The 10,999-nt window shown below is 49.6% G+C and overlaps 1 protein-coding gene across 5 annotated transcripts in view; it reads left to right on the top strand.

Moving 5' to 3' along the window:
• Positions 1-205: 205 nt before the first annotated feature.
• CDC42BPA (CDC42 binding protein kinase alpha) overlaps positions 206-10,999 on the top strand; it is a 118,462-nt gene continuing 107,668 nt past the window's right edge. For all 5 annotated transcript variants that reach the window (XM_075267212.1, XM_075267213.1, XM_075267214.1 and 2 more), the window contains exon 1: positions 206-550. In XM_075267212.1, coding sequence (XP_075123313.1) covers positions 370-550 — 181 coding nt within the window. In that variant the 5' untranslated portion in view covers positions 206-369. The remainder of the gene's footprint in view (positions 551-10,999) is intronic.

The following is a 10,999-nucleotide window of genomic DNA, read 5'->3' as shown; positions in this document are numbered from 1 at the left end:
ATTAGACAGTCTCTCTCTGTGACAGCCCCTGTATCTCTCTATTAGACAGTCTCCCTCTCTGTGACCTCTCTATTAGACCGCCTGTGTCTCAGTGTCCTGGGTGTGGGGTCTCCCTCCTTATCCTCCATCTTCCCTGGCTCCCGAGTCTCCTCCTCCATCCTCCTCCTCCTCCTCCCCGGGTCTCTCCTCCTCCTCCTCCCCTCGGAGCCCGCAGGATCCAGTGTGTGTGTCCCCGGGTCTCTCATCCTCTCGTCTTCCCCTCAGGACATGGCGGGCGGGGCCGGGCGGCGGAGGGTGAGCCGGCGGGCGGGTGACGGGTGTTCTGCGCGGTGAGGTGGCCCGGCGGGTGTGCCGAGGAGGAGGCTGAAGATGTCGGGGGAGGTGCGGCTGCGGCGGCTGGAGCAGCTGATGCTGGACGGGCCGGGGCTCCGGGGAGCCGGGGGATGGATGAGTGTGGAGAGCCTGCTGGACTCGCTGCTCTGCCTGTACGACGAGTGCTGCGGCTCCCCGCTGCGCCGCGACAAGAACATCAGCGACTACATCGAGTGGGGTGAGTCACCCGGATCCGGGTCACCTGTCTGCCGTGTTGTGATGTCCTAGGGGGCGCTGCAGCCGGTGATGTCATCAGTGGGGCTCTTACAATGAGATGTGAGGGTCACCTGGCCTGCAGATGCCTCCATGTGCCCCTGCTTGTCATTGAGACTTTTGGGGCGTTACTGTTGCCCTGGGGTGTTGTTTTAGGGCACTGCATTGTCATCAGTGTGTCACTGGCTGCAGAGGGCTGTCATGTGTGTGCCCTGGGGGGTGTAGCACTGAGCGGGGCCCTCCTGTCACTGGGGTGTCACTAACTACTTCTGGGGGTCACCTCAGGCCCTGCACTGGTCACTTCTGCAGATGTTGTGATGTGGGGTCACTCTGTGGTCTGTAGGGGGCGCATGTCTTGGCCTGGGGACATATATATATAAGTATATAGTGTATTCAAGATTCTGCCCTATATCACATGGCGGCCAGGCTGATACTCCAGATATGTTCTCACATCTTTCCTCCGACCTTCTCTTTCTTCCTTCTGCTTTACTTTCTGTCTGTTCTGTCATCTTCCACATCCTTCCTCTTCCTTCCATCTTTCCATCTTCTGTCATTCTTTCTTATTTCCCTTTTCATCCTTCCTCTTCCCTCCTTCCGTCTATTTATCTATCTGTCCCTCTGTCCATCATTACTTACTCTTTTCCTTTCTTCCATCTCTTTCTAACTCTTCCTCCTCCTCCTCCTCCCTCTCACTTTCCACTCTCTTCCTCTCTTCCTTCCTTCTCTTTACTTCCTCTCTTTTCTTTCAGTACAATACCTTTCTTCTCTCTCCCCCTTCCTTCCTTCCTCTCTTCCTTCCCATTCATTCCTTCCCCTCTCTCTTCCTTACTTTCCCTCTCTCTCTCTTCCTTCTCCTCTCTCTTCCTTACTTTCTCTTCCTTTCTCTCTCTTCTTTATTTTCTTCCTTCCTTCCTTCCTTCCTTCCTTCCTTCCTTCCTTCCTTCTTTCCTTCCTTCCTTCCTTCCTTCCTTCCTCTCTTCCTTCCCATTCATTCCTTTCTCTCTCTCTTCCATACTTTCCCCCTCTCTCTCTCTCTTCCTTACTTTCCCTCTCTCTCTCTTCCTTCCTTCCTTCCTTCCTTCCTTCCTTCCTTCCTCTCTTCCTTCCTCTCGCTCTCTTCCTTCCTCTCTCTCTCTTCCTTCCTCTTCCTTCCTTTCCTCTCTTCCTTCCTCTCTCTTCCTTCCTTTCTCTCTCTTCCTTCCTCTTCCTTCCTCTCTCTCTCTCTTCCTTCCTCTCTCTCTCTTCCTTCCTCTCTCTCTCTCTCTCTCTCTCTCTCTCTCTCTCTCTCTCTCTCTCTCTCTTCCTTCCTCTCTCTCTCTCTTCCTTCCTCTCTCTCTCTCTTCCTTCCTCTCTCTCTCTCTTCCTTCCTCTCTCTCTTCCTTCCTCTCTCTCTTCCTTCCTCTCTCTCTTCCTTCCTCTCTCTCTTCCTTCCTCTCTCTCTCTCTCTTCCTTCCTCTCTCTCTCTCTTCCTTCCTCTCTCTTCCTTCCTCTCTCTCTCTTCCTTCCTCTCTCTCTCTCTTCCTTCCTCTCTCTCTCTCTTCCTTCCTCTCTCTCTCTCTTCCTTCCTCTCTCTCTCTTCCTTCCTCTCTCTCTCTCTCTTCCTTCCTCTCTCTCTCTCTCTTCCTTCCTCTCTCTCTCTCTCTTCCTTCCTCTCTCTCTCTCTTCCTTCCTCTCTCTCTCTCTCTTCCTTCCTCTCTCTCTCTTCCTTCCTCTCTCTCTCTTCCTTCCTCTCTCTCTCTCTTCCTTCCTCTCTCTCTCTCTCTCTTCCTTCCTCTCTCTCTCTCTCTCTTCCTTCCTCTCTCTCTCTTCCTTCCTCTCTCTCTCTCTTCCTTCCTCTCTCTCTCTCTTCCTTCCTCTCTCTCTCTCTTCCTTCCTCTCTCTCTCTCTCTCTTCCTTCCTCTCTCTCTCTCTCTCTCTCCTTCCTCTCTCTCTCTCTCTCTTCCTTCCTCTCTCTCTCTCTCTCTTCCTTCCTCTCTCTCTCTCTTCCTTCCTCTCTCTCTCTTCCTTCCTCTTTCTCTCTCTTCCTTCCTCTCTCTCTCTCTCTCTCTCTCTCTTCCTTCCTCTCTCTCTCTCTCTCTTCCTTCCTCTCTCTCTCTCTCTCTTCCTTCCTCTCTCTCTCTCTCTCTTCCTCTCTCTCTCTCTCTCTTCCTTCCTCTCTCTCTCTCTCTCTCTCTCTTCCTCTCTCTCTCTTCCTTCCTCTCTCTCTCTTCCTTCCTCTCTCTCTCTCTTCCTTCCTCTCTCTCTCTCTCTTCCTTCCTCTCTCTCTCTCTCTCTTCCTTCCTCTCTCTCTCTTCCTTCCTCTCTCTCTCTCTCTCTTCCTTCCTCTCTCTCTCTCTCTCTCTTCCTTCCTCTCTCTCTCTCTCTCTCTCTCTCTCTTCCTTCCTCTCTCTCTCTCTCTCTCTTCCTTCCTCTCTCTCTCTCTCTCTCTTCCTTCCTCTCTCTCTCTCTCTTCCTTCCTCTCTCTCTCTCTCTCTCTTCCTTCCTCTCTCTCTCTCTCTCTCTCTCTTCCTTCCTCTCTCTCTCTCTCTTCCTTCCTCTCTCTCTTCCTTCCTTCCCATTCCTTCCTTTCTCTCTCTTCCTTTCTCTCTCTTCCTTTCTCTCTCTTCCTTCCTTCCTTCTTTCCTCTCTTCCTTCCACTTCCTCTCTTCCTCTCGGAGGCCTGGTCCGGTCTGGTGTAGACGGATCACCCAGCACATGACGTAGTGAGAATATTTACAGATGACAATATAGTTGGAGGTCCTTGAATTACAGTACTCTCTTGTGACGAGCTGGGTGACAATCAGTATGGCCGCTCTTCCAGTGGTCCCTGACTATACTGATACCCCCAAATCCTATAGGCAGATCTGCCATCCAGTAGCCATGATGGTGGCGGCCATATTGACCCTTTTTCCTTAGTACTGATATAAAAAAAAAAACAACCTTTTTTTTCTGAAGCTTTGTAGAAGGCGAGTCAAGGATGGAGAGTCACCAGTGAGAGCTGTGTGTGGGTGGAGGAGCCCTTTAAAAATGAACCCTTCAGTAATATTACCTGATGGTGTCCTGGATGTATATTCATGTTCCAGCACCATATATTACACGGGTCACTATCTGCTCCCGGCTGGTCGCTGGGGAGGTCGGGACTTCTGCATTTCTGTGCACTAATGATGTCATGGCGGTTATCTGGTCATCAGCTGTGTGTGCGGGCGTCATAAATCATGTATAGATGTGTGGACTCCCAGTAAACCTCAACTGTGTGCAGTGTGTGATAGATAGATAGATAGATAGATAGATAGATAGATAGATAGATAGATAGATAGATAGATAGATAGGAGATAGAGAGAGATAGATAGGAGATAGATGGATAGATGGATAGATAGATAGATAGATAGATAGATAGGAGATAGATATGAGATGGATAGATAGATAGATAGATAGATAGATAGATAGGAGATAGATATTGGATGGATGGATAGATAGATGGATAGATAGATAGATTAGAGATAGATGGATAGATGGATAGATGGATAGATAGGAGATAGATATTGGATGGATGGATAGATAGATGGATAGATAGGTAGGAGATAGAGAGAGAGATAGATAGATGGATAGATAGGAGATATATATTGGATGGATAGATGGATAGATAGATATTGGATAGATAGATAGATATGAGAGATAGATAGATAGATATGAGATAGATAGATAGATGGATAGATAGATAGATATTGGATAGATAGATGGAAATGGGATAGATATTAGATAGATATGTGCTAGATAGATAGATAGATAGATAGATAGATAGATAGATAGATAGATAGATATGTGATGGATAAATAGAGAGAGGTACAAGGTAAATAGAATACAGAGAAATATTTTGGATGGGTAGATATGAGGTATATGATAGATATAGAGATGAAAGATACATATGGGAGAGAGAGAAATATGAAAGCTAGATATAGATATGAGAAGTAGATGGATATGATTGATACTTAGAAGATTAGATAACTAGATAGATACGTGAGTGATATGAGATATAAATGAGTATATTACATATGTAATTCATAGACCTAATTTTTCACATTTTCTGATCTTTGCCGGCGATCGCTTTGATCCTTGATCTTGATCCTCTGCAGTGGGAATGATCACCCCCCAATATTCTAACACCCCCAACTTCTGGTCTTCTTGCTCATTCCTACCTATTTATCTTGTATGACCTTTGTGCAGAATTGAAAAATCCCCCATCTCCTGCCTCCCCCTGGAAGCCGTCAGCAAGCTGCTGCTGATGGCTCCGTCCCTCTCCTGTACTGTCCCTATATACTATATACTATATACTCCTGTAGGTCATGTTGAGTGCAGTAAAATTTCCCTTGTAATTGCCGATGGCTGTAAGTAAGGTGGGACCCCGGAGCGTGCGTGTCGGGGGCTGCGCTGACCACATCTACATAATGACAAGAAGAGGCTGTAAGTGGCATTATCAGCGCCAGCAGATGTTCCACTTATGTCGTGTCACCGAAGGACACAGCGCGCTGGTAAGCCCTGGTGTACCGCGCCAGGAAGGGGGCTTAGCAGCTGGTTACATGGGGGCCGCAGATATCCCTCCCCCTGCTGTCACTGGTACGGATCAGCCATAACATTAAAACCACTGACCGTTCAATAACAATGGTGCCTGGCATGGGGTGGGATAGATTAGGCAGGAAGCCAATGGTCAATTGTGACGGAAGCAGAAAAGAAACATGGACGTGTGTGCGGATCTGAGCTATAAGGTACAGGTTATGATGTGACCATAAAATGGGGTGGGGTGCACCCGGGATGTGGTGGGCAGTGCCTACAGTTGTGGTCCATGTGACCTGGCCTTAGGATCATGGACGTTAAAATTGGGTAATGAAGTCTAGCTCATGTGGTCTGGACCAATAAGAGGTATCATAAAGCAAATTGCTGAAAAATTTAGCATTGGTTCTGATAGAAGGGTGTCACAGGGCATCACAGCTCGCTGTATAATGGGGGGGATAGTCACGGATCAGTCAGAGCGCCCATGCTGACCCCTATCCATATACACAATCGCAATAGTGTCAGAGCTGGTCCATGGAGGATGGATTGGGTGTGTGTTACTCCCTGGGGGAGGCGCTATGGGATGGTTTGGGCAATGTCCTGGCATCATGTGGAGGTTACTGTGACATGTACCACCTACCTACACATTGTATACACCAAGTACCCCCCTAATGTTGGTGGCCTCATTCAGCAGGATAATACCGCCATATCCATGGGAACACGACACAGATCAAGGTGAGGATTCGGCTCCAGATTCTCCGACCGATCCCCTGTGGGCTCCATAATGGCCGCACTGAGCAGTCTATAGGATTTACAGGATGTGATGAGGAGGATCTGCACAATATTACTGTTATGGCTGACTGGTGGGTGAGGTGCGGTATACAGTGCTATATACTGTGCTGTGCCCTGTATATGCCCACTATACATGAGCTGTGACTGGGTCAGCCTGGCGGGCGGGCGCTGCAGCTTGTGCTGACGCTCTCATCCCTCATTGTAGTCCGGGATTCCTCTCCCATGTTCCAGATCCTCTGGTCCCGGCTGTGACACCAGCTGATCACGCACGCCTTGTACAATGGGGTTAGCACCCAGCTTTTCTAAATTCCTGGGAAAGCTGTGTGCCAACCAAGACGGTTATGATAAGTGACACCAGCTTATCTGAGGTAGTCTTATTAAAGACTACTGCACTTTCCTTGCACCATGCTTTACACTTCAGCTCTGCTTTTCCACAGTGACTCCTGTGTATAAGCAGGAGGTCGGCCTGCATGAGGACCCCGGGCTTCACTGGCCGCACCCCCAGACCATGCACAGTAATCGGGTGAGATCTCTGCTTGCTGGCAGTGAATGAAACCAATCTTGTTGACATCCAGAGACGTATCCAACCCCACCCGTGTATCCAATCTCACCCGTGTATCCAATCCCATGAGTTCAGTCTAGCACGGAAAGGGAAAAAGGACCAAGACTGGAAAGCAGAACATCGGGGATGGGCCACCCCTGAGTATATTATTATTTGTGAACAACCCCTTTAAATATAAAGCAGCACCAATGTTTCTCCTGTCCTGATAGTTTGTTACAATGTATCAGTTTGGAGTCCGGACCCTCAGGAATGGGAAATATTAGGTTGATACAGAGTTTTGCGATATGGTATACTGGGTTGTACTGGGAGTGATATGGTATACAGTGTTGTACTGGGAGAGATATGGTATACTGGGTTGTACTGGGAGAGATCTGGTATACTGGGTTGTACTGGGAGCGATACGGTATACTGGGTTGTACTGGGAGAGATATGGTATACTGGGTTGTACTGGGAGCGATATGGTATACAGTGTTGTACTGGGAGAGATATGGTATACTGGGTTGTACTGGGAGCGATATGGTATACAGTGTTGTACTGGGAGAGATATGGTATACTGGGTTGTACTGGGAGAGATCTGGTATACTGGGTTGTACTGGGAGCGATACGGTATACTGGGTTGTACTGGGAGAGATATGGTATACTGGGTTGTACTGGGAGCGATATGGTATACAGTGTTGTACTGGGAGAGATATGGTATACTGGGTTGTACTGGGAGCGATATGGTATACAGTGTTGTACTGGGAGAGATATGGTATACTGGGTTGTACTGGTAGTATGTGGTGCAGCTGAGGCCGGTCATGTCCTTGTTACAGGTCAGTAAGCGATGATGATGATGATGAAGAAGTACAGACTATAATCTCAGCAATAATCGACCATATTGTACTTTCCTTTAGATCTGGGAGAAGAGGGGATGCTGGGGGTTGTAGTGCTGGTGGGTGCAGGGAATGGACCAGTGGCTGCTCAGCTCTGAGGCCTCTGAATCTGCACTGTCAACAGCTCGTAGCGGGGGAAGGGAGGGAGCGCTCATGAAAGCACAAACCTATGCGTTTAACCTCTCTGCCGCCTGCCGAGGTCATGACAGCTCAGTGCCAGGCTGACTCCAGCGAGCTGGCATTAATCAAGACAGGTCAGGGTCCAGTGAGGGCAGGTGTATTGTTCTGTATACCTGGCAACATAACACGGGGCTCAGTGCTGTATACTACAATTATTGTAAGAGGTAATTTCATTATTACTGTCAGGGTTCCACACTTTCCCAGCGTCAGGGCATTGTGGTCCTGCACCCCTCATGGTCAGGGCGTCGTGGTCCCGCATCTCTCATAGTCAGGAGGTCGTGGTCCCGCACCCCTCATGGTCAAGGCGTCCTGGTACCGCCCCCCTTATAGTCAGGGGCGTCCTGGTGCTGCACCCCTTATAATCAAGGTTTTGTGGTCCCTCATAGTCAGGGAATCGTGGTCCCGCACCCTTCATAGGCAAGGTGTTGTGGTCCCTCATCCCTCATAGTCAGGAGGTCGTGGTCCCGCACCCCTCATAGTTAAGGTGTTGTGGTCCCGCACCCCTGACGCCTGGGCATCTGCGTCCCCCCAAGTATCCGCACCACCCACGTGTTCACTTGTTGACGTTCTGCTCTGTTTACATCTGTCACGCCCATTGTTTACGCCCTGGAGCCCTCGGCGGGTCACTGCCTCCGTATAAGGTGAGTCTCAGGAGTCTATCAAGGAGACTGTGTAGGTAGCCCCCCCCCCCGCCATCTTCCTCACTGACTTGCAGGGTGACTGGCATTACTGGACATGACGCACCGTAGTGGTTACGTTTCCCTCCGCGCAGGTCGCCGGTCAGTGTGGGCGATGTTTTGCTTCCGCCATGCTGACTGTGCAGATGAATAATTCAGCAGCATCTACATTATATATGTGCAGTTATAGATATATATATAGAGAGAGAGAACGGGCCAGACCATCTGCTCCATAGGGGGCCAGTTAACCTTTTCATCTCTGGATTTCTGATCACTTTTTATTTTATTTGTTTCGCCTACATATTCTGTAGTGGAGTACGGAGAGGGCTGACGGGGGACCACAATGTGTGACTATCCCAATCTTTAATGGAAGTCTTCCAGTGAGGAGATTATTTTGGGGGTTCCAACTGTTGAGACCCCCGATGATCCCTGCGCTGACGGCTTTCTAATATATTCTGTACTTCAATTTACTGACACATTTTTTTGGCTGCCATTCGCTGATTCACTTACAGCTGCACCCTTGTTAGGCCCGGTTCACATCTGCATTCGGGTTTCCGTTTGGAGAGTCGCTTGGAGACCCCTCCGAACGGAAACCCGTACGCATTAAAAAGTGGTTACCTTCAGGAAACCCGCTGACCCATAGACTATAATGGGGTTCGTGTGGTTTCGGCTCGGTTTCAGTGCTGCTTGTAGGACTTTTCTCTCCACATGTTTCGTGCAGAAACCACATGGACCCCATTATAGTCCACAGGGTCCGAGGGTCCGCTTTTAATGCATATAGCCCAAGCGGACTCCCTGCATAACGCCCATTTGATGACATCATTCTGAGTGAGGTGATGTCACTAGTCCTGCATTATACCTCACAGTGAGCTGGCGCAATGCAAAGGCCATACAAATAGTCAGGGATGAAGGGGTTAACTGGCATGCTACTGGGCAGACGTTGCTAAAAACGCTCAGGTATATATGGAGGGCGGGCGGCTGAATTATTGATGCCCAGCGATGCTGGCGCTAGTCCTGTCTGTAAATCAAATCGTACATTTACTCAGTCTTATTGTATGAGTTTCCGGGAAAGTTGGGTGATGGTTTTCCTAGAGTGGATGCAATAACTGTGTATAGTGTCAATATCTGTGATACTGTAAGGTCAGCAGGACCGGGTGTACAAAGCAGCGCCACACCTGTCTACAGGTTGTGTGTGGTACTGCAGCTTAACCTAACAAGTCACCAGCTACGGGGCATGTACCTGAGGTTTCTGTGCCAGTGGTGCCTTATTATTGTTACGGGGTCATAGTCCTACGCCCTAAGTGTCAGGGCATCACCCGGATTCCAGGGTGTCACAGTGCTGCAGCCCCCAAGAGTCATGGTGCCACAGTGCCGCAGCCCCCAAGTGTCATGGTGCCGCAGCCCCCAAGTGTCATGGTGCCGCAGCCCCCGAGTGTTATGGTGTCACGGTGCCGCAGCCTCCAAGTGTCATGGTGTCACGGTGCCGCAGCCCCCAAGTGTCATGGTGTCACGGTGTCGCAGCCCCCAAGTGTCATGGTCCTACACATGAGAGCGCCAGGATGTCATGGTCCCCCCAGTATCCCACCTGTCTACAGGTTGTGTCCGGCAATGCAGCTTACCTTCATTCACTTCAGTAGAGCTGCAGTACCAGACACAACCCACAGACAAGCGAGGCGCCATTTCTGGAATGAATCCACCATGTTTCTGTCATGTGTGAGGTTTGAGCGCCTCGTGCCTCAGCTGACTGTTCTGTACAAGTCGCAGCTACTGGGCATGTACCTGGGATGTCGGTGCCAGCTGCAGCTTCTAAATGTCACTGACAGGAACTGCGCAGTTTTTTCCCTCCGGCGATAAAGCGTTGGCCGGCCGGCTCGGCTCTATTGTGCGCGGCCGCGGTCTGCTCGCTGGTGATAAGTTCTGCAGCTTTTTTTTTTTTCGCAGGCTGCAGGGCAAACAGACAGAAAGCCGTGTTATTATGTAGCTGGCAGAACGTGCCAAGCCTTTGTTTCCACCCTCCTGCCTCGCCGTCTTCCTCCTCTTACCTCTCCCCGCACCGGCCAAAGCTAAATATTGTTCTGGGGGAGGAAATGCGGCTCAGGATCCTTATGGGAGCGCCAAGGTGCACTGCTGGCACAGCGGGCACCAGATCGGCACCTAGTGTATGGCCTGAATGCAACGTAAACCCAGACTTGTCACAGCTGAGAGTTTGTTACAGTCGTGTCCAGCACACAGTCGTATCGGATAGGGCATGCTGGGAGTTGTAGTTTACAGACCACTGCTATAATATAAACCAATACTCCTCACAGCTGAGCGTTTGTTACAATTGTATCTCGATAAAGTTGTATCAGGGCATGCTGGGAGTTGTAGTTTTCCTAACAGGACCCCTGTAAACTAATATTCGACATAAGTCAGGCCCGGTTCACATCTGCATCTGGTATCCGGAGTGCAAACAGTTACACCGTGGATACCCCAATCCGTTTTTTGAGGCCTGATTCATATCTGCGTTAGTTTCCCGTTCGGGGAGGTCCCCAAGCGGACGCCCCAAATGGAAACCCCATCTGCATAAAAAAAGCGATTACCTGGGAAACTCACGGACCCCATAGACTATAATGGAGTCTATCTGGTGTCCGCTTGGAGAGAAAAGGGCTGCTTACACAGCTTTCCCAGACACCTGAATGACCATGGTCTCTACGCTGATACAGAAGTGCGAGGACAGTCCTTGGTTGACTTCCCAGTGGATCTCACGTCGGTCAGAACCTTTCCTCATTTTCTAGTTTGTGTGTCCAAATTTTTTTTTTTTTTTG

This window comes from Leptodactylus fuscus, chromosome 3 (assembly GCF_031893055.1).
Source record: "Leptodactylus fuscus isolate aLepFus1 chromosome 3, aLepFus1.hap2, whole genome shotgun sequence".
NCBI classification, from domain to species: Eukaryota; Metazoa; Chordata; class Amphibia; order Anura; family Leptodactylidae; genus Leptodactylus; species Leptodactylus fuscus.
This window is presented reverse-complemented; position numbering and strand designations above follow the sequence as displayed.